Here is a 21,688-nt window from a genome sequence, read left to right as displayed (position 1 = left end):
GACTTGGAACCAACCCAAATGTCCAACAATGATAGACTGGATTAAGAAAATGTGGCACATATACACCATGGAATACTATGCAGCCATAAAAAATGATGAGTTCATGTCCTTTGTAGGGACATGGATGAAATTGGAAATCATCATTCTCAGTAAACTATCGCAAGAACAAAAAACCAAACACCGCATGTTCTCACTCATAGGTGGGAATTGAACAGTGAGATCACATGGACACAGGAAGGGGAATATCACACTCTGGGGACTGTTGTGGGGTGGGTGGAGGGGGGAGGGATAGCATCGGGAGATATACCTAATGCTAGATGACGAGTTAGTGGGTGCAGCGCACCAGCATGGCACATGTATACATATGTAACTAACCTGCACAATGTGCACATGTACCCTAAAACTTAAAGTATAATTAAAAAAAAAAAAAGAAAGAAAAACTTGGCCCAGCATGGTGGCTCATGCCTGTAATCCCAGCACTTTGGGAGGCCAAGGCAGGCGGATCATGAGGTCAGGAGTTCGAGACCAGCCTGGCCAACATGGTGAAACCCCGTCTCTAGTAAAAATACAAAAATTAGCCGGGCGTGGTGGTGGGCGCCTGTAATCCCAGCTACTTGGGAGGCTGAGGCAGGAGAATTGTTTGAACCCAGGAGGCAGAGGTTGCAGTGAGCCGAGATCATGTCACTGCACTCCAGCCTGGGTGACAGAGCAAGACTGCATCTTGGGGGGGAAAAAAAGTTGAAAAACTTTTTTTCAAAAGTTTTCATAAACTTTTATCATAAGTTGAAATAGAATTCTATATTAATAAGTCAGCATGCAGATGTGGTGGCCTACACCTATAATCCCAGCACTTTAGGAGGCAGAGGCAGGAGGCTTACTTGAGCCCAGGAGTTCAAGACCAACCTGGGCAACTAGCAAGACCCCATCTCTACAAAAAATGTAAATATTAGCCAGCTGTGGTAGCACACACCTGTGGTCCCAGCTACTCAGGAGGCTACTCAGGAGGTAGCACATACCTGTGGTCCCAGCTACTCAGGAGGTAGGAGGATCATATGAGGCCAGGAGGTCGAGGCCGCAGTGAGCTGATTCACACCACTGCACTCTGTCTGGCTAACAGAGTGAGACCCTGCCTCAAAAGAAAAAAAATTTTTTTTAAGTCAGCATGCAAGGCAGAGACCATTAGAAGGCTACCTTAGGGCCTTAGGAAGGCCAGTGTTTGATACATGGCTCCATGAGCCATTATATCTCAGTTTCCTGAATGAAGAATCAAAATGATGATTGTGTGAGATGGCATAATGTTTACATATTCTGCAGACTATGGAGTCAAAGATATCCATACTCTGCTGGGCCGTTTACTTGGAAATTAAGTGTCTGGGTTTCTATACATTAGTATTCATTATCAGTCTGTGCTTTCTCTCTTTCCGATTATTCTTCAATAGGATATTGAAGAAACGATGAACACAGCTTTGAATGAACTCCGAGAACTGGAGAGACAGAGCACAGCAAAGCATGCCCCTGATGTGGTGCTGGATACCCTGGAGCAAGTGAAAAACTCTCCCACCCCTGCCACTTCCACGGAATCTCTCAGCCCTTTGCACAACGTTGCCCTCAGGAGCTCCGAGCCTCAGATTCGACGTAGCACGAGCTCCTCCAGTGACACAATGAGTACTTTCAAGCCTATGGTGGCACCCAGAATGGGCGTGCAGCTGAAGCCTCCAGCCCTTAGGCCAAAACCTGCTGTTCTTCCAAAAACAAATCCTACCATAGGACCTGCCCCACCTCCCCAGGGTCCAACAGACAAGTCTTGCACAATGTAAAAACCAGCCAAGCAAGGCCATAAAGGGAGGTGACTTAAAAAAGAAAATGGATTAGTGACAAAAGTCACTGATCCATAACTTTCCTTAGTTTTGTGCTTATAACTGGAGATCTTTTGGCTTTTCTATGTTGTCGAATGTAATGTCTGAGACTAGCTAAATTAACACGGGCATTTGTATTTTGTAATTTTTTTAAATAACTGGACATATGTCATTTTAAGGACAATAGAAACACTTAGACTTACTTGAAAATCCAATGCTGCACCACTTGTAATGAAGGCAACACCGCTCTCCACATTGTACAGAGCTTCAGGTTTAATGTAGCCCAGCTGAGTCAGAAAGGTTGTGACCTGGAGGCAGAAGAACCCGAATTCCACACCTCATTGGAGTATAGCCAGTGTTGGTCTGTGGCACTTGGGCTGAAAGGTGATAATGGCATTGCGTGGTAGCTGACAATGAGCACCTTCGGTTCCATGTGGAGTGGGGTTTAGCTCATGCAAAAGACTTGCAGTTGTCTTCATGGGACGATCCCAGTGGGACTGTCAGCCCACAGCTTGAGTGGGTTGGATGCTTGCCTCTTTCCTAACAGTTATTTCCCCGGGTCCAGCTTAAAGACTCGATGGAAGGAGGTAGAACCTCTGCTGTTACTGCTTGAACTTAACCTGGGAAAGGAGAGGAAGACACCATCTCCAAAGCTATTAATGTCACTCCTTTTGCGAGCATGATTAGGCCCCGGAGATTTCCAAGTCCCCCCGTCTACACTTACAAACGATTAGAAGGGTTTAATTTTAAAGACTTTCTGGTTACACTACTCCACGAACTCCTCCAAAGATCCGTTATTCAATAACTGCCTAGAAAATGTTTCCATCTCCTCTAAATCCCTGTGTTCTCCTCTGTGGAAATGAAGGCAGCAAGAAGCACCTGAGGCCTTGGTTCATGCAGTGTTCTCTTTTGACTAAATCACCTAGGTTCCTTTAAACATGCTACAAAGCCCAGGCATGGTGGTGCACACCTGTACTCCCAGCTACTCGGGTGGTTTACACAGGAGGATGGCTTTGGGCCTAGTAGTTCGAGTCCAGCCTGGGCAGCATAGTGTGAGACCCTGTCTCTTAAAAAAAAAAAAAAAAATGCTACAAAGTCCTGATGATCCTAAATTTGAAATCCCAACTGTTCTCTCCATTTGTCTTTGAGCCAACCCTGAACTGGCCCTGGTACCTGAGTAAGAGCCATGCAGGGCCATCAGCAGAACATGGCCTTGTGGTTCTCACCCAGTTGTGTACCTCACAACCACGACTTCTTTTTCTTTGTCCCTTTTCCCCTTTTTTGTTTTTGTTTTTGTATGTGGGCTCTACATAACTCCCATAGTCAGCTGAACTCTCAATTGGAGACCCTCTTTCTCTGGCATCCTAGCACACAGGCAATTTTTTAAGCCTATATTTATGCTACATTTTCCCCCATCTTAAGAAAATTTGCTTTGATTTCCATTCTCCTACTAGCAGCAGCTGATATCACCTGTAGACCTATGAGCATTTTATCTATTCTATCATTGAAGTTACTGATAAAGATTTTTTGTTGTTGTTGTTGTTGTTGTTGTTGTTAAAAATGGATTTCCCACAACTAATCCCTCTGGCCCACCATTAATTTCCTTCTTGGTTTCATTTCAAACTGGCAGCCAATTGCACGCCCATCTAAGAGCTACACAGTGTAGATTTTACTTCATCAGCCCATTGGTGAATGCATCGTGCAGAAAAGAATTGGGATCTGTACTAAAATCAAGATCATTACTTTGATCTCTACCTCAGTTTGCCAGTGTAGTCATTCTATTGCAGGAAGAGATTAAATTGATGAGATATTGTTACTTTCAGAGTCACACTGCTGATTGCTTGCCTGGGGCCTAATTTCACAAATGAATAGTGATTTTTTTCCCATGTATTTCTAGGTATGGTAAACTTTTAAACCTCCAAATTTTCAGAGCCATACTTTTTGCCCATTTTGAAAAAGAAGCCCAGGACAGCACCTTGTCCAGCCCCTCCCCGTTTCTCCTGAGCTTTTGGGGTCCTTCAGCACCCTTGGACACCGTGGAGATCCAGCCAAGACTGAGCTTTGAATAGCACTAGCCCTTTTAAACAATCCTCACAAATTCCTTAGGAATTTAAACTTTCCAAAATAATCCCCCACTTTTTTTTTTTTTTTTTTTTTTTTTTTGAGTTGGAGTCTTGCTCTGTCGCCCAGGCCAGAGTACAGTGGTGCAATCTCGGCTCCCTGCAACCTCCATCTCCCGGGTTCAAGCAATTCTCCTGAGTAGCTGGGATTACAGGCACCACCACCACACCCAGCTAATTTTTGTATTTTTAGTAGAGATGGGGTGTCACCATGTTGGCCAGGCTGGTCTCAAACTCCTGACCTCAGGTGACCCACCAGCCTCAGCCTCCCAAAGTGCTGGGATTACAGATGTAAGCCACCATGCCCGGCCATTCCACCACTTCTTTAAAATAGTAAGAATTCTTAAAAACCATATTCCTTGTTTGATGGAAGAGTAAGATGTTAACAGAGGGCATCAAAGGGCCAGAGGTGTCTTTGAATTTATTTTTTTTCAATGTCTTTTCTGAGCTTCAGCCTTAGCTTTTCAGATCTTCCTCCTACCTGTTCATTTATTCAGCCTTCTATCTGGTCATCCTCCCCAGCGGCTCCTCTCTCTGCTGTGTCCACCTACGGTGGAACGAGGATTGCCTTTCTGTGCTCCCCATCAGGACTTTGCTGTCTTGGCAGGAGTCGTGCTGCTGCAGAGCCTCACAGGCTGTGCCTTGTTTCAGGAAACAGCTCCTAATACTCTCCCATCACTCACTTTACCTGTCTCCATCTTATTTCCCTATACTCCTATTGTCACCTTGAGACTTTTTTTTTTTTTCAATTCCAAATGAAGGGTATGACCTCAGAGTGAGTGAGGACTCAGTAAAGACTCACCTCTCCTTACTTGGTTTATTAAATGTCTTCCGATTCCAGAGATAAGACAAGGTGGCCACTTCACAAAGAATCCAGAATCATGCTCAGTAAAGCTCATTAAAAGCCACTGCAGCTGAGAAGGTTCACAGCCCTTCTTTATAGCCACAGAGGCAGCACACAGGGGAGGTGGGAAGACACAGGGAAACGAGAGAAGAAGGGTAATGAGGCCTTGAGGTGTTCTGCCCCCAATTTCAAGGAGCTTATCAGGCTTCATGTGCAATTTGGGGAGGGGGGCATTTTGATGGTGGGTAAATAATGGCTCTACAAAGATTACCTGACTCCACTGACACAAGAATATGTATTCTCAGCTGATATAACTGTGTGTTCACATCCCATCCATAGAACTCACTGAAGGAGATTCATCAAGTCAGCCTTTTGGACTGGGTTGGGGTTTGGGGAGTGGATTTGGGGATAGAGAGAAAGGTGTACTTAGTACACATTTTCTAATGGGCGTTTTGTGAACTGTTTGAACCTGCTGAGTGGCGCTTTGTAGAGCTCCATGTTCACGTTCAGTGTCAACACCATTCAACAGCTTTGCACATCTTCGTACAACATAATCTGGCTTTGGTGCCCCTTGAGCCACCTGTAGAATAATTTATAGCAGGGTCCCACAGTCTACTGCAATGATCGTGAACAGTTATCAGTGGATATAGTGCTCCAAGAGTCAAATTGTATCAGTTAAGGGTTTTCTAACTTTTGCTATCCCCCCCACGACCAAAAAAAGGGGGGGTTTATAATTTAAAGAAAAGGAAAAGAGGCGCGGGTTGGTAGTTGCGTCCTTAACATTTAGGAATGACATAGCCTCTGGAGTCTACAAACTGAAGAAACTTTCATCTGATCAGCCTTGGAAATCCAAAGTTAAAGAGCCTATGTGTCTCTTGAGGCGGGGGTTAGAGGATTCAAATTTGGGATGATGCTCATTGATTCCTGACCATAGCAGTGAGAGGCCATTTTTTGTGCAGGAAATGTGCTTAGGACTCAGTCTTGTTTTCGATTATCCACCACAGAAACCCTGAGACACAGAGCAGCTTAGAAGTCTCTACCCAGGCGTAAATAGAGCTCCCTACTCCAGACCACCTGCCACCCACCTCCCAAGTTGAGAACACAAGCTCCAGCTGGGCTGGAGAGTCAGGCTTGGTGCAGGGTGACTTTGGCGAAGTTTTGTCAGATCCATAAAGCAAACTGGAATTTGAGCTTTCACTTACCCTAGTATACGTTCTTAAAAAAAAAAAAAAAGTCTATGTGGTATAATCGAGATGGATACCTGTGTCTTTAAATTACGTAGGGAATTTTGTATGTTTAAATAATTGTACTGGGTTCCATAATGCTTATCTTAGAAACTTTAGTAAAAGAAAATATATGAACCGTGCATTTGTGAATGCCCCCCTTAGAGCATTCATCCAAGTTCAGTGTGTAGTGTGATGGTTATTATAGATATTTAAAGTATAGTAAGTGGCTGTGTAACAGGAGAGACTGCTGTTTACCTACGTACTGAAGGGTAACTGCTGCCCGCGTAATTAAATCAGTATTGTCCTTTCCTGTCGGTTTGATCAATTGCAGTACCGGTAGCTTCCTGCTTGTGACTGTTACCTAATTGTGTCAATGTACATCTGTAGTATGTACATGTGAAAGTGCCTTTCTATTTTAGAGGAGTTTTAGCCTTGCTCTTGTACCGTTGCCCCGCTCTGTGCCCCACCCCCACCTCCTCCTCCCAATTCCTGCTGCCCACTCGAGTGTTTTGAAGCTTCCTCCCTGTCCCCCACCTTCTCCATCCCCGCCTTCCTGTGCCTCGGTGCTCAGTAATGTCCCATCTCACCTCCCTGTCGGTCCTCAGACTGTCTCGTTTTCCTTGTAGACGTGATTGTGCCTTTCTCACCCCTGTGTCCTCCCATCCCACCGCATCCGTCCCCCGCTCATGTGCTGCTGACAGCATCGCATTCGCCCGTGCTCTGTACTGCCTCTCACCATTTCATTCCCTCCTCTCTGAGGTGAAAATAAAGGGGGATGCTTTTACAGTCTGGAAAGAAAAAAAATGTTTTGTTAATCTGTTGTGACAATGCACTTTTATGTATAGTACTGTACATTTTTGGCATGTACCATTACAGGCTTCAGTATACAGTCAGGTTTGTTCTTCACAGTGTATCTTTATAATAAATAAGATAGTTCTGGCTGCCTTTGTCTGCTTCCAGTTTGATGTGCATCTCTGTGGTGTCTTTGTTCCTTTCCTTTCATTCATCACTACTTTCTCCTTGACAGCTAGCTTGCATTAAATAATGTGAAACTTTTACCTTTAAAATATTTTTTTATCTCACTTTCATTTCTTGTTCATTTGGAAATAGGGTGTCCTGCACAGGGCCCTGCCCATGAAGCTGTGGTTTTTCAGTCATGGTTTGGAGGCTCAATGTGTAGTCAGAGAAAAGAGTCTTGGCAGAGACTTAACTGAGAAGCTGAGAGTGTACAAGCCTCCTAAACATACACCAGATTGAAATCTTTCTTTTGAGAAAGACTCTAGTTAACCACGGCAAGCCCATCTTTGGTTTCATTTGAATAAATTGAAAAATAATCCTTAGGTTATTTTTCTGTGCTTAGAACTCCCCGTGTATTGGTATTTTTCTTTACTTTTTTTTTTTTTTTTTGAGACGAATCTCTCTGTGTCACCCAGGCTGTAGTGCAGTGGCACGATCTCAGCTCACTGCAACCTCCCCCTCCTGGATTCAAGCGATTCTCCTGCCTCAGCCTCCTAAGTAGCTGTAATTACAGGCACCCACCACCACACCCAGCTACTTTTCGTATTTTTAGTGGAGACGGGGTTTCACCATGTTGGCCAGGCTGGTCTCAAACTCCTGACCTAAAGTGATCTATCTACCTGCCTCAGCCTCCCAAGTGCTGGGATTACAGGTGTGAGCCATTGCATCTGGCCAGCTATTTTTCTTTAAATATAAAAAAAAGATAACTCGAGGTCTAGCAATATGTAGTAGATAGCTTTGTAAAACATAAGTTGTGCAAGATTGAATATTGATAAGATATAAAGTTTAAAAAATGACAGGCAAATCAAGGAAAAACACTTTTTATTAAAGTGCAGAATACTAACAGAAAAGTGTGCAAATCATTAGTGTAACAGTTCTCACGAGCTGACACACTGATGTATCCACCACCCAGTTTAAGCAATAGCACATTATCAGCATCCCAGAATCTACTGTGCTCATGCCTCTGTGAATGTATCAGTATCCTGACTAATCACACCATAGTGTAGTTTTGCCTGTCATCTTAGCTTTCTATAAATGGGTTCATACAGCATGTAGATTTTGTGTCTGGCTCCTTTTGTTGAAATTTATGTTTGTAAGAGTCGTCATTGTTAGTAAAATAGTGGTTTTCCCATTTTTACTGCTATATAGAATTCCATTACATGAATATGCTCAATATTATATTTATTTTAGTATTTCCTGATTAAACTTTGGGTAGTATATGCAGATATCTTTAAACATGGAGAAATGAATGGGGGGGTGAGGGACCCACCTGTCAAAGGAATTGTTTTCCCAAACTATGACGGAATAATGTTGAACTAAGCCGTTGACCGGAAGGCCTACTCAAAGGCAAGGATACTTTTCTTTCTTTCCAAAAAAGCACTGTCTGATACGGAGACTGGAAATATTCATAGATGACACTGAAACTAGTTGAAGCTTTACTTGATGCTTATCAAGTCATGTTCTCTTACCCGATGCTGGATGCTTTTTCTTCAATGCCTACTTTAGGACCAGAGAGTTGGATTTAGAGGCCAGCCCACCAGGAACAAATGCCCAAATCAGTCTGTAGAGTTGTTCCAGGAAAGACTCCACCATCCTGCTACCCTCAAATCTTAAGCTCCTCAGCCTGCCACGACCATCTCCTGTTGAGAAAATTGCGCCTGCCTCTCCATCTCTCACTTCCGAACCAGAGTCCCAACGGGGTGTAACTGGTCGTCAGTTCCCACAGTTCATATGCCTGCACCCTGTAAGAATCTTAGAAAGGCAGGGCAAGGGTGTTTGCTGGCTTCTGCCTTGAGTAGTTGGGACTCCTAAAAAGGAAAATTCCCCAAGTTTGACCTAGAATGTCAAAAAGGTCCTAAAAGCACAGAATGATGGTAAATTCTATCCACAGGCCATATAGCCCTGGAAAATATTGGGAAACTGAGGCATGGGTTGGTAATTTATTGAAGTTTAGTAAACGAATTTGAATTAGGACCAGATAATCATTTTTTGGCTTACTTATACTATAGTATAAGCAAATAAGTATTTAAACTTTAGTATAAATATTCTTGCTCACTTAATAATCACGGTGAAGTTCATCACTTCTTCAGTAGCCTTTTATCTGTTTCTACATAGTAAATAGAAAACTTGCTTTCTATAATAAAAAATAGTTTTTCTATTAAGGTCAGTCTCAGCAAGAGAAATGGGACTGGGCTGGATATCAAAACATGTGCTTGTGCGCATGTGCACGTGTGTGGGTGGGAGGGTGGGGAGGGGTTGGGAAGAGAGATTGCTCCCTCCCGCAGTCCTGAAACAACATGCCTTGTTCAGTATTAACATCTTGAAGGCAGTTATGGCAGCATGATCCAGGAGATCGTCAGCTCTAGGATATTTGCGATCCAATTCTGGCGACTTATGGATGGATCCTTCACACCCAACAGCTGTCTATCAGGGGTGCTTCCGAGGGTCACTGGGCTTCTTTTAGCTGCTTGGCTGTGCAGCTGAAGTTAGGACTTTTGATGAATTACCCTCTCAGTGATGGTGTATTGTTCTAATCTTCCGTCTTTGACATACCCAAGGAACCCCTTGTGTAAAAATCATGTCCCTCTAAATGCAAGTGGATGATTGTGCCAATAAGCCAGGAGAGAAGGAAACATCTTCAGTGGTCCAGTGGCACATTCAAAATTGTACAATGACATGACATTAACTCAAAAATGAAGTTTGAGGTTCTGGGCCTTTGATGGACTGCATCTATTAAAAACAAAAAGTGGTGTCTCATGCCTGTAATCCCAGCACTTTGAGAGGCCAAGGCAGGAGGATCAATTGAGGCCAGAAATTCAACCAGCCTGGGCAATGAACTCAACACAAAAAATGCGAATTTTTATATTTTTTTGTGAGATCCCATCTCTACCAAAAAAAAAATACAAAAATTAGCCAGACATAGTAGTACATGCCTGTAGTACTAGGTACTTGGGAGGCTGAGGCAGGAAGATTGCTTGAGCCCAGATGTTTGAGGCTGCAATGAGCTATGATTGCACCACTACACTCCAACCTGGGTGGAAGAGTGAGAAGCTGTCTCAAAAAAAAAAAAAAAGAAACATGGTCAAGATTTGTAATAGAAATTGCCATTTGAATTTTGGTCTGTGAGCCAAAGATTGTTACTGTGTTAGTAACTAAATATTATGAGATGCATTAGGAAAAGAAGGAAAAGAAATTTTAAGTAAGCCAAAAATCTATTATATAGTCATAAGTCAAACTCAGTTACTAGACTTCAACAAATACCAACCCATGCCTCCATTTCCCAAACAGAAATAATAATATGAACATCTTAGTATATTGTCTTCTAATCCTTACACTATGTTATTTTTTAGCAGAGTCAAACTCATATTCTGTATATAATTGTATATACATTGGGTTTTTCTCCCTTATAGCAATTCACACTCGGAGTCTCAGTCAACATGATTTTTTAATGGCTGTATAATATTCTAGCGTATGAACACATCATTATTTAACCATTTTCCTGTCACTGAGTGAGCCTGTTTGAAGGTTTTGTTTTTTTTTTTTTCAATTGAATGTTATGTTGTGGTGAGCAGCTCTGTATATAATAATTAATTGTCTGTGTTTGGATCATAAAGTTAGCATTGACTCCAAAAAGTGAAATCACTGGGTCAGAGGATGCAATTATCTGTAAGGCTCATGACAAATATTGCCGACCTGTTTTCCAGCAAAGTTGTACAAATTTACATCCCTGCCAGTAATGCATAACAGTACACGAGTATAAAACATGGTCATGTTTCTTTACCAGTGTACTAGGCTCAATGCAAATTCTTAGCCATTTGTTAATGTGCACATCCACATTTCCAGAGTACAAATCTCTATTTCACTCACCTCTGTGTCCTAAACTTCAGATGACTCTTTATTGTTTCAGCTAAACATCAGCAAACAGAGATTTTCCTCAGGCACCTTAAGCTCAACAGACCCAAAAATTAAACCCACTTTGTTTCATTCCAAAAAATATTCTGCAGCCCCTCTACATCCTCCAATCTGTTCCGCTGCCTATCTCTGCTCTAAGCTAATTCTGTGCACCATTCCCCTTGCCACAACGATTGCCGTAGCTTCCACGGTGGTGTGGCTGTGCCCATTGTCTCCTCCTTGAAATGATTATCTACACTGCTGCCAATAAATCACCTTTCTTAAAAACAAAATGAGAAACCTAACAAACAATCATTGAAAATGTACCATGTACTGACATCGTTTTCCTCAACACGTTGCATGTCAATAGCCAACAGGTATTGAGTACCAGACTCCATGCTACAAATGTTAACCCTCATAAGAAAGCCAAGAGAGCCACAGTTATTATCATCATCTTTATCCATAAGAAAATTAAGCCGCAGGAGTTAAACACTTGCCCTGGTCACACAGCTAGATAGTGACAGAGCAGGATTTGATTCCAAGCCATCTGGTGCTGGAGGCTATGCTCATAACCACTGCTGCATTCTGACCTCTGTAACATGCTCATGTCATTACCCTGCTCAAAAGCCACACGTGGGTCCCCACTGCTGCAGGACGGCATACTACTGTGTCTTATTCATCTTTGTATCTTCAAGCCTAATGCATCACTAACTAAATAGCAAATCGGCGGAACTGAAATGAATTCAATGTCTGCCGCTTTGACCTCAGCCTGCCATTTCAGCCTTCCTGCTCACCACCTCCTCTTCGGAACCTTTAGTTTCAGCCATAGCAAGCTACCTTTCTTTGAAAATGTGATGCTGCGTGCTCCCTCCGCATATACTTCATGTCATTCCTCAGCCTAAAATGTCCCCTACTTCATCCTGACAACTGCCTGTTGAAATTATATTCATCATTCCAAACCCAACAAAATGGTTACATCCTTCATGAAGGGTTCCCCAAACCTCCCAGCTGGCATTAATTGTTCTGTTACATTTTATTTTCATTAAATCAGGCTCCCTTCCGGGGATCTAGCTGTGAATGAGACACACAGGGCTCCTGGTCTCATGGAGTGTACTTCCTGGTATGATTTAAAAAAAAAAAAAAAACCACTACATAAGCCAACAGCTAAACCGGCCAAATAATTTCAGGTGTTGATAACTGCTACAAAAAGCAAAAGTGAAATAAACAGGGTGATAGAATTTAGAGTGTCTAGGAGAAGCATTTTAGATGGGACAGCTTGAATGCCACCTTGGATGTGGTAGCATTTGAGCTAAGACCTGAATAATGAGAAGGAACCAGCCATGTGAAAAGGAAGAGAAAGACCCAAGCAGAAGGAACTGCACATGGGAAAACAGGACCATGCTCACGTGGTTAAAGAGTCAAACACATTCACTGTGACTGTACCACCATAAGCAAGAAGCCCTGGAGATGAAAATAAAGGCCAGAATGTGAACAGAGATCAGATTTTGGAGGCCAAAGTAAGGTACTTAAAATTAGCCGGGCTTGGTGGTGCACAACTGTCATCCCAGCTACTCAGGAGGCTGAAGCAGGGGAATTGCTTGAACCCATGGGACGGAGGTTGCAGTGACCCGAGATTGTGCCACTGCACTACAGCCTGGGTGGCACAGTGAGACTCCACCTCAAAAAAAAAAAAAAAAAAAAAGTAAGGTACTTAGATGTCATTCTAAGTTCAAGGAAAGCCATTGGAAGGTTCCAAAAAGGAACGTGACAGCATCTATATTTTTAGAAGATGACCCTCAAAACCACAATGAGATATCACCTCATACCCATTAGGATGGCCACTCTCAAATGATCAAACTCCAGAAAATAACAAGTCTTGGCCAGGGTGTAGAGAAACTGACACCCTTGTGCACTGTTGGTGGGAATGTAAAATGGTATAGCCACTAAGGAAAACAGTGTGGAAGTTTCTCAAAAAATTAAAAATAAAACCCTCATATGATCCACCAAGCCCACTTCTGGGTACATAGCCAAAAGAATTGAAAACAGAAGAGATATTTGCACACTCATGTTCACGCAGCTTAATTCACAATAGCCACGAGAGAGAAGCAACCCATGAATGGATGAATGGGTAAAGAAAATGTGCCATACACATAAAATAGAATATTATGCAGCCTTAAAAAAGAAGGAATTCCTGTCATATGCCACAATATGGATGAAACTTAAGGATACTAAGCTAAGTGAAATGAACCAATCAATAAAGGACAAACATTGCATGATTTTACTTCTATGAGATATCTAAAGTAGTCAAACTCTTATAAAAAGAAAGCAGAATGGTGATTGCCAGGGATCGGGATGAGGAAGAAAATGGAAATTGTTGTTCAGTGTTTACAGGATTTCAGTTTTGCAAGATAAAAAGTTCTAAAGATCTGTTGTCCAACAATATGCATGCAGATAACATCACATTAAACATGGTTAAGATAGTAAATTTTATACTATGTAATTTTTTAACCACAATTTTAAACATCACTGTAGATGTTGTAGTTGTGTTTGGGGTCCACGGGTGGGGAGGAGCTTGGGAAGGAATGGCATGAGGGAAGTGAGAGACCACAATTAAGGAGCAACACAGGAGATGAGGGTGGCTTGGACTAGATAGCCAGGTAGAAGGAGAGGAAGGGATGAACCGGGGGTTCGTTTCAGAGTCAAAATCAAGATTTGCTAATAAATTAAATATGGGAATAAAGAAAGAAAAGAATCAAGAGTGGCTCCTAGTATTTGTTTGAGCAAATGGGTGGAATATATTGATATATACTTAAAAAGAATGACTGGAGAAAGGAAGAAGTTGGCCAGGATGTACAACCAAGTATTCACGTTGGAATTTATTTAATTTAAGATAGGTATTAGACTTCCAAGTGGAGAAGTCTAGGAGGCAGATGGACTTGAAGCTCAGGGGAGGATTTCTGGCCAGAAGGTGTAAATTTGATATTTAAAGCTATGGGATTCCCGGAAAGAGAAAGAGAAAGGAAGGTACAGAGCACATAACCAAGCCCTGGGGAGCCCAGCTTGGGAGAGCTTGGTGGAGTGAGGAGCTGGCAGAGGAGACAGAAGGAGCAGCCAGGGCGGAGGAGGAAAACCAGGAGGAGCATGTAATGTGATCAGTACCCAGGGAAGAAATGATTGCCATTTCTAGTGTGCATTTGTTAACATAAATATGATAATAAAAATAGTTAACATTTGTTAAATATATATATTTTTTTCTTTTTCTTTTTCTTTTTTTTGAGACAGAGTCTCACTCTGTCACCCAGCCTGGAGTGCAGTGGCATGATCTTGGCTCACTGCAACCTCTGCCTCCCAGGCTCAAGTGATCCTCCCACCTCAGCCTCCTAAGTACGAGGGATTACAGGTGCATGCAACCATGCCCAGCTAGTTTTTGTATTTTTTTGTAGAGACGGGGTTTCACCATGTTGCTTGTTAAGGCCGGGCATGGTGGCTCACGCCTGTAATGCCAGCACTTTGGGAGGCCGAGACAGGCGGATCACCTGAGGTCAGGAGTTTGAGACCAGCCTGGCCAACATGGCGAAACCCCATCTCTACTAAAAATACAAAAAAATTGGCCGGGTGTGGTGGCGCCCGCCTATGGTCCCAGCTGTTTGGGAGGCTGAGGCAGGAGAATTGCTTGAACCAGGGAGGTGGAGGTTGCAGTGAGCCAAGGTCACGCCACGGCACTCCAGCTTGGGTGATAGAGTGGGACTCCGTCTCAAAATAAATAAATATATTAAAAAATAAACAAGTTCAGGCTTGTTAAATATTTTTTATGTTTGTTTGTTTGCTTTGTTTTTTTTGAGACGTAGTCCCGCCCCGTCTCCCAGGCTGGAGTGCAGTGGCGCGACCTCGGCTCACCACGACCTCGGCTCACCGCAACCTCTGCCTCCCGGTTTCAAGCGATTCTCCTGCCTCAGCCTCCAGAGCAGCTGGGACTACAAGTGCGCACAACCATACCCAGCTAATTTTTTTGTATTTTTAGTACAGCCGGGGTTTCGCCATGTTGGCCAGGCTGGTCTTGAACTCCTGACCTCAGGTGATCCACCTGCCTCGGTCTCCCAAACTGTTGGCATTACAGGCATGAGCCACCACGCCTGGCTGAGTTAAATATTTTCTATGTGCCAAGCACTGTGCTAACTGCTTTCATATTATCGGATTTAGTCCTGTAAGACAGGAATCATTATTATCCCCATTTTTCAGATTAAAACAAACAAACAAAAGCTGAGGTTTAAAGAAATTATCTCTTGTAAAATCACACAGCTAACAATTGAGCCAGTATCTGGACCTAGATCTATTGCCTACAGAGCCGCACGTTTAACTACTATTATCTTTCCTCCTTATTGCTCCACACACTTGAAATATAAATTTTTAAAGACATTTTATTCTTTTTTGTCTTCATCAGAATTTATTGAATCCTGATTGTTTTTTCCTTAATGTTGATTTTGTAGACTCATTTGCAGGAAGAACAATGTCAGGTGGAGAGAAGGAATTGAATGAATATTTTTAATAAATTTGTAGATGTTAATATAATTTACTTATTTGCAATTTTCACAGCTATATGATATTCTATCCCATTTCCAGTGTTTTTGCTCTTTTAGTAGCAAATACTCTGAATCTCTGCATATGTTACTCATTTTCTATCATCCTATTCCTTGTGATGGATACCCAAGGGTACTCATCTACAGGATGAAAGGGTATGAGCACGTTTCTACGTGCCCTGACCCCAAGATTAGGGGTTTTGTTAGAGGCAAAGCTAAAAGGAAATGATAAAATAAATGAATATTTATAGAAGTTAAATCTATTAATCTAGCCTTATTACACCGAGTACAACAGGGAATAATAAGCCATCTATCTGAACGTGCATGGTTAGGGCCTCAAGGAAAGTGGGCTCAGCAATGAGTGTTGGTACACATGGAAAATCACATTTGCCATGTTTTCTATGGCTTTGGGCTGCTTCTGCATCACTGCAGTTTAATAGGAGGAGGCTGGTGAAAATGTTACCAACTGCCAGGGGTCAATGGCAAAAGAACACATTTCTCTAGGAAAGATTACCTTCTCTGAAGAAGTGATAGGGGGAATAAGGCATAAAATTATCTGACCTGAGAGACCTTAACAGCTAGGCCTGCACTGCTCATGCTTTGGGACCAGAAAGCGGATGGTTTGATATAGTAGCTGCACTTCTAAAAAAAAAAAGGGGCATTCTTGGCAGGAGAAAGGGTGTTACATGGAAAGATCAGCGATAGTACACATGCCTTCCCATAGAGTGAGGTGGCTTTCCCACCCCTCAACACTCCTTCAGACCCCCACTGTAACAAAGGAATGTGTCTACCTCTAAATTCATCATTTACTGAACAAATAACTCATGAGGGTTACCATATGTCTGACACTGTAGGAAGAGCTGGAGCAGGGCCTAAAACACTATAGTGCAAGTATCTGTTTACACATCTGTATGAGAGTAATTGATGCTAGCTGCTGTAACAAACAACCCCCCAAACTCAGTAACACAATCAAGCTGTATTTCTCCTTCACATCATAGCCTGGTGTGGGTCAGGTAGGTGACTCAGGGTTCTAGGCTCCTTCCATTTTTTTGTCACTGCCACACTGGAAATGGGATAGAATATCGTATAGCTATGAGAATTGCAAATAAGTAAATTATATTAACATGTACAAATTTATTAAAAATACTCTTTCAATTCCTTCTCTCTGCCTGACATTGTTCTTCCTGCAAATGAGTCTACAAAAATCAACATTAAGGAAAAAATGATCAGGATTCAATAAATTCTGGATAGAAAAAAGAATAAAATGTCTTTAAAAATTTATATTTCAAGTGTGTGGGGGCAATAAAGAGGCCAGATAATAGTAGTTAAATGTGGGGCTCTGTAGGCAATAGATCTACGTCAGATACTGGCTCAATTGTTAGCTGTGTGATTTCACAAGAGATAATTGATGCTAGCTGCTGTAACAAACAACCCCCCAAACTCAGTAACACAATCAAGCTGAATTTCTCCTTCACATCACAACTTGGTGTGGATCGGGCAGGTGACTCAGGGTTCTGGGCTCCTTCCATTTTTTTTTGTTGCTGCCACCTTAGTATGTGGCCACCATGAAGAGGAAGAGAAAGCACTTGCAATGATGTGAGGTTTTCTGTCTTGGTATGGAGGAGACATGAATCACTACTGTACATGTCCAAGTCACATGGCAAGGGAGGCCAGGAAATGTCATCTTCCTATAATGCAAGAAAAAGAACCCAGGGCCAGGCACAGTCTATAATCCCCACACTTTGGGAGGCTGAGGCAAGAGGATTGCTTGAGCCCAGAGCAATTAAACACTGCCTGGTGCATAGTTAGTGCTCAAGAATTGTGCTATAATCAATGTTACTAAATTATCTAGGATTAGATGTTTCTAAATTAAAACTATTTCCTCCTTTGTATTTGTCCTTTATTCCAAAAACTTAAAAATTTCTCCAGTCATTTCTGGTTTGTCAGGGATGAAATACTAAAGCAACTTCATGGATTGTGATTTCAAGTATATGAAAAGTTTAAGACCCAATTGCTTTTGAAGCAGATTCGTCTAGAAAAACCAGGGATTCAAACCCAACACATTGGATGCTAAAGTCTACCCTCTTAGTTGACATAGAATTAAATTAAAATCAGTATTGATTGGATTATGCTTTGATAAAAATGTAACTTCATTTAAGTCTAGTAAATAATTAGGATTATGAGGTCAGGAGTTTGAGACCAGCCTGGCCAATATGGTGAAACCCCATCTCTACTAATGATACGAAAATTAGCCGGGCATGGTGGCGTACACCTGTAGTCCCAGCTACTCGGGAGGCTGAGGCAGAAGTATCACTTGAACCCGGGAGGTGGACATTGCAGTGAGCCAAGATCGCGCCACTGGACTCCAGCCTGGGTGACAGGGTGAGACTCCGTCTTAAGAAAAAAAAAAAAGCAATTACTTTTGCACCAACCTAATAAAAATGAAAAATCCCAATGAAAATGCATGAATATCATGTGCCTTGACAACTTACAGAGCATTTGGAACATGTCAAACAGTAATCAGAGGTCAGGTTGAGGAAAAAATGATAAGAACCCTCTCTGCCCCACCATTCACATCATTCAGTGGATCTATATACTAAATCTAGCCAGTGGGTTGTGAGCAAAAATGATCTGTGTCACTTGTGGGTTAAAATATAAAAGAGTGCTAGGCACACTGGCTCGTACCTGTAATCCCAGCACTTTGGGAGGCTAAGGTGGGAGGATCGCTTGAGCCTAGGAGTTCAAGACCAGCCTGGGCAACATAGCAAGACCCCATCCCTACAAAACAGTTTTTTAAAAAACTAGCTGTAGGGCAGGCATGGTGGTTCACACCTGTAATCCCAGCACTTTAGAAGGCCGAGGTGGGTGGATCACTTGAGGTCAGGAGTTCAGGACCAACCTGACCAACATGGTGAAACCCCATCTCTACTAAAAATACAAAATTAGCCAGGCGTGGTGGCGCATGCCTGTAATCCCAGCTACTCAGGAGGCTGAGGCAGGAGAATTGCTTTAACCCAGGAAGCGGAGGTTGCAGTGAGCCAAGATTGCACCATTGCACTCCAACCTGGGCAACAAAAGTGAAACTCCATCTCAACAAACAAACAAACAAACAAACAAACAGTAGCTGGTTGTGGTGGTGTGTGACTGTGATCCCAGCTACTTGGGAGGCTGAAGTGAAAGGATGGCTTGAGCCTGGGAGGTAGACGCTGCAGTGAGCTGAGATCATACCTCTGCACTTCAGCCTGGGTGACAGAGTGAGATCCTGTCTCAAAAAATAATAACAATAACGTATGAGAGAGGATTCAAGCTTTCCAAGCAGTCTCTTCCCCTGCCATGGCACTCATAGAAGCCTCCAGTTAAGATGGCAGAGCTGTAATGCTAGAAAAGCACAGACTGTTAAGTCACTGCATGGAGGATGGTCATCCTGGAGAATTGTTTGGACTCGAGTGGACTCTACAACAGCAGGAAATAAACTACTGTTATATCAAGCTACTGACATTGAGAATTAGGTTGCATAGTTATGCCACAGCATAATGTAGCCTTTCCTGACGCATACAATTACTTTTCCTTTCTTTTTTCTTTTCCCTGGAGTTCATAATTACCTTTGTTTCATTTGCTTAGCTTTCTATTTACATAAGTAGGTAAAAATTCCTTCTCAAAAATCTTTTACAGAAGTGTTCTCAAACTCAATGCATTGAAACATGCTATAGTTTATAAATCTTGGATCCATCACTTACAGAGGCATTTGACCTGTTTCAGTATGGATGGGTTGTTCTCTAAGTCTACTGCATAGCTGAGAGCCTAAAATCTCTGGGGACTCACTCCACTTTTCTCTTGAGTTGGTTCCACTATTTCCTGGAACCTCATACAGCCATCTCAGCTAGTGATGACTGACCTAGATTTAACACAGTATATCCTTAATCAGCTTCCTGATTGAGAGTGTATTTTGAGACATTCCATATCTAGAAAGTGTCTTTATCTCACATGTAATTGTGATAGTCTGGCTGAGTATAAAATCTTACTTAGGATGTTAACTTAAAATCAATGTGGTCAAGGAAAGGAGGAAAAATATGTCCTCCTAGTAATTTCCAGTGTAAGTGGAAATGACCCAGCCCTAGATTTACTTGGCTTTAGTTTCCATCACCATAGATTTCTCAATCAAAAGGCAAATATATCTCATATGTCGGAAGATTAATGTATGAATAATCAGTACCACTGGCATATGGCTACTCTCCTATTTTCCTTACCCCTTTGTCTTCACAAGGAAGCCCAGACTCTGTTTGCCAGTGGCTGGGTCCTGGGGCCGATAACTTCAAGCTAAACATTCAATATCAGTATGGTAGGTGAGGAAGATTTTCTCAGAGTGGCTCATTATCTGGAAAGTGTAAGCATGAGGTGGCAGAAAGAGGTAGAAACAGCATGAAAAGGCAGAGCCAAGGAGAGATCGACAAACAAGAAGGATTGTGCCCATATTTCTCTATTCTCTCTAGCATTATGAATCATTTCCCCTCAGGATTTTGGAGATGTTGCATCAGTGTTGCTACCAAACATTCCAAAGCCATTCTAATTCTGTTACTTTGTATGTTCTTTTTTTTCCCTATACATAATTTACTATTGCATGTTTTTCTCAGGGTTTCTGAAATTTCAGAATATCCTGATGTGGATCTATTTTGATTCATTGTACTGAAGACCATTTCAGCCCATCTTACACTTTGATTCTGGAAAGTCTTCTTTTCCCTGGAGTTTATAATTACTTTTATTTCATTTGCTTAGCTTTCTATGTACATAAGTAGATAAAAATTAATTCATTCTCAAAATCTTCCACAGAAATGCTTTCAAACTCAATGCATTAAAAACATGCTATAGTTTATAAACCTTCTTGGATCTATCAAGGAAGATTTATTTGATTATTTTATCTCCTCCATTCCATCTGTTTTCTTATAATTCCTAATATTTGGAGGTTGGACCTCATGAACTGATCCTGTAATTTTACTAATTTTCCTCCAGTTTTTCATCTATTTGACTTTTTGCTCTATTTTCAGGGAAATATCCTCAACTTTATCTGCTAACTCTTCTGTTAAGTACTTTATTTCTGCTCTCATGCTTTTAATTTCCAAAAGCTCTTTTTGTGAGCTGGCTGTTCATTTTTTTATAGAATCCTGTCCTTATTTGACAGGTCCTATATATTTTTTTATTTTGAGATTATTAGTGATAGTTCTTCTAAGTTTTCTTCTCTCTGCATACTGTATTTCCTCTAAGTTGCTTTTTAAAATTTTTGACCTGTGTTTGCTTTGCTTTCGTTTATGTTACAGGCTTTCCTAAAATTCCTGGTGATCCTTGGCTATCTGCTCGAATTTAAAAACAAGCACTAAAGAAGGGCACTGCCTTTTTTTTTTCGTTGCCTGATCGCCGCCATCATGGGTCGCATGCATGCTCCCGGGAAGGGCCTGTCCCAGTCGGCTTTACCCTATCGACGCAGCGTCCCCACTTGGTTGAAGTTGACATCTGACGACGTGAAGGAGCAGATTTACAAACTGGCCAAGAAGGGCCTTACTCCTTCACAGATCGGTGTAATCCTGAGAGATTCACATGGTGTTGCACAAGTACGTTTTGTGACAGGCAATAAAATTTTAAGAATTCTTAAGTCTAAGGGACTTGCTCCTGATCTTCCTGAAGATCTCTACCATTTAATTAAGAAAGCAGTTGCTGTTCGAAAGCATCTTGAGAGGAACAGAAAGGATAAGGATGCTAAATTCCGTCTGATTCTGATAGAGAGCCGGATTCACCGTTTGGCTCGATATTATAAGACCAAGCGAGTCCTCCCTCCCAATTGGAAATATGAATCATCTACAGCCTCTGCCCTGGTCGCATAAATTTGTCTGTGTACTCAAGCAATAAAATGATTGTTTAACAAAAAAAAAAAAAAAAAAAAAAAAAAAAAAAAAAAAAAAGAAGGGCACTAAAAAACAGATTGTCATAGCAGTATTATCCATAATAGCCAAATGATAGAAGCAATGCAAATGTCCATCAACAGAGGGACAAATGAATAAGCAAATGTGGTATATTCATACAATGGAATACTATTCTGTAATGAAGATGGGAAAGAACGGAGTACTGATACACGCTACAACATGGGTAAACTGAAAACATTATTACG

At 41.9% G+C, this 21,688-nt stretch overlaps 2 protein-coding genes across 4 annotated transcripts in view; both read left to right on the top strand.

Annotated features, from left to right (window-relative positions):
- The window catches only part of SRGAP1 (SLIT-ROBO Rho GTPase activating protein 1), a 322,245-nt gene extending 300,912 nt beyond the window's left edge, over nt 1-21,333 (top strand). For 2 of the 3 annotated variants that reach the window (XM_008978446.5, XM_003824809.5), the window contains exon 22: nt 1,440-6,987. In XM_008978446.5, the coding sequence (XP_008976694.2) occupies nt 1,440-1,817 (378 nt within the window). In that variant the 3' untranslated portion in view covers nt 1,818-6,987. Of the gene's footprint in view, nt 1-1,439; nt 6,988-20,843 lie in introns of those variants that run through there. The other variant, XM_063593373.1, reaches the window with a different exon arrangement.
- LOC129393595 (small ribosomal subunit protein uS15) lies at nt 20,915-21,441 on the top strand. Its single transcript, XM_055096510.2, has one exon. It carries the CDS (start codon nt 20,949-20,951, stop codon nt 21,402-21,404), a length of 456 nt encoding a protein of 151 aa, XP_054952485.1. The 5' UTR covers nt 20,915-20,948; the 3' UTR covers nt 21,405-21,441.
- The last annotated feature ends 247 nt before the right edge of the window (nt 21,442-21,688 follow it).

The sequence above is a fragment of the Pan paniscus genome, chromosome 10 (genome assembly GCF_029289425.2).
Source record: "Pan paniscus chromosome 10, NHGRI_mPanPan1-v2.0_pri, whole genome shotgun sequence".
In the NCBI taxonomy this organism is placed as follows: Eukaryota; Metazoa; Chordata; class Mammalia; order Primates; family Hominidae; genus Pan; species Pan paniscus.
This window is presented reverse-complemented; position numbering and strand designations above follow the sequence as displayed.

Excerpts from the sequence above, each read along its gene's own strand:
- LOC129393595 (XM_055096510.2), top strand. The coding sequence starts at position 20,949 with ATGGGTCGCATGCATGCTCCCGGGAAGGGCCTGTCCCAGTCGGCTTTA.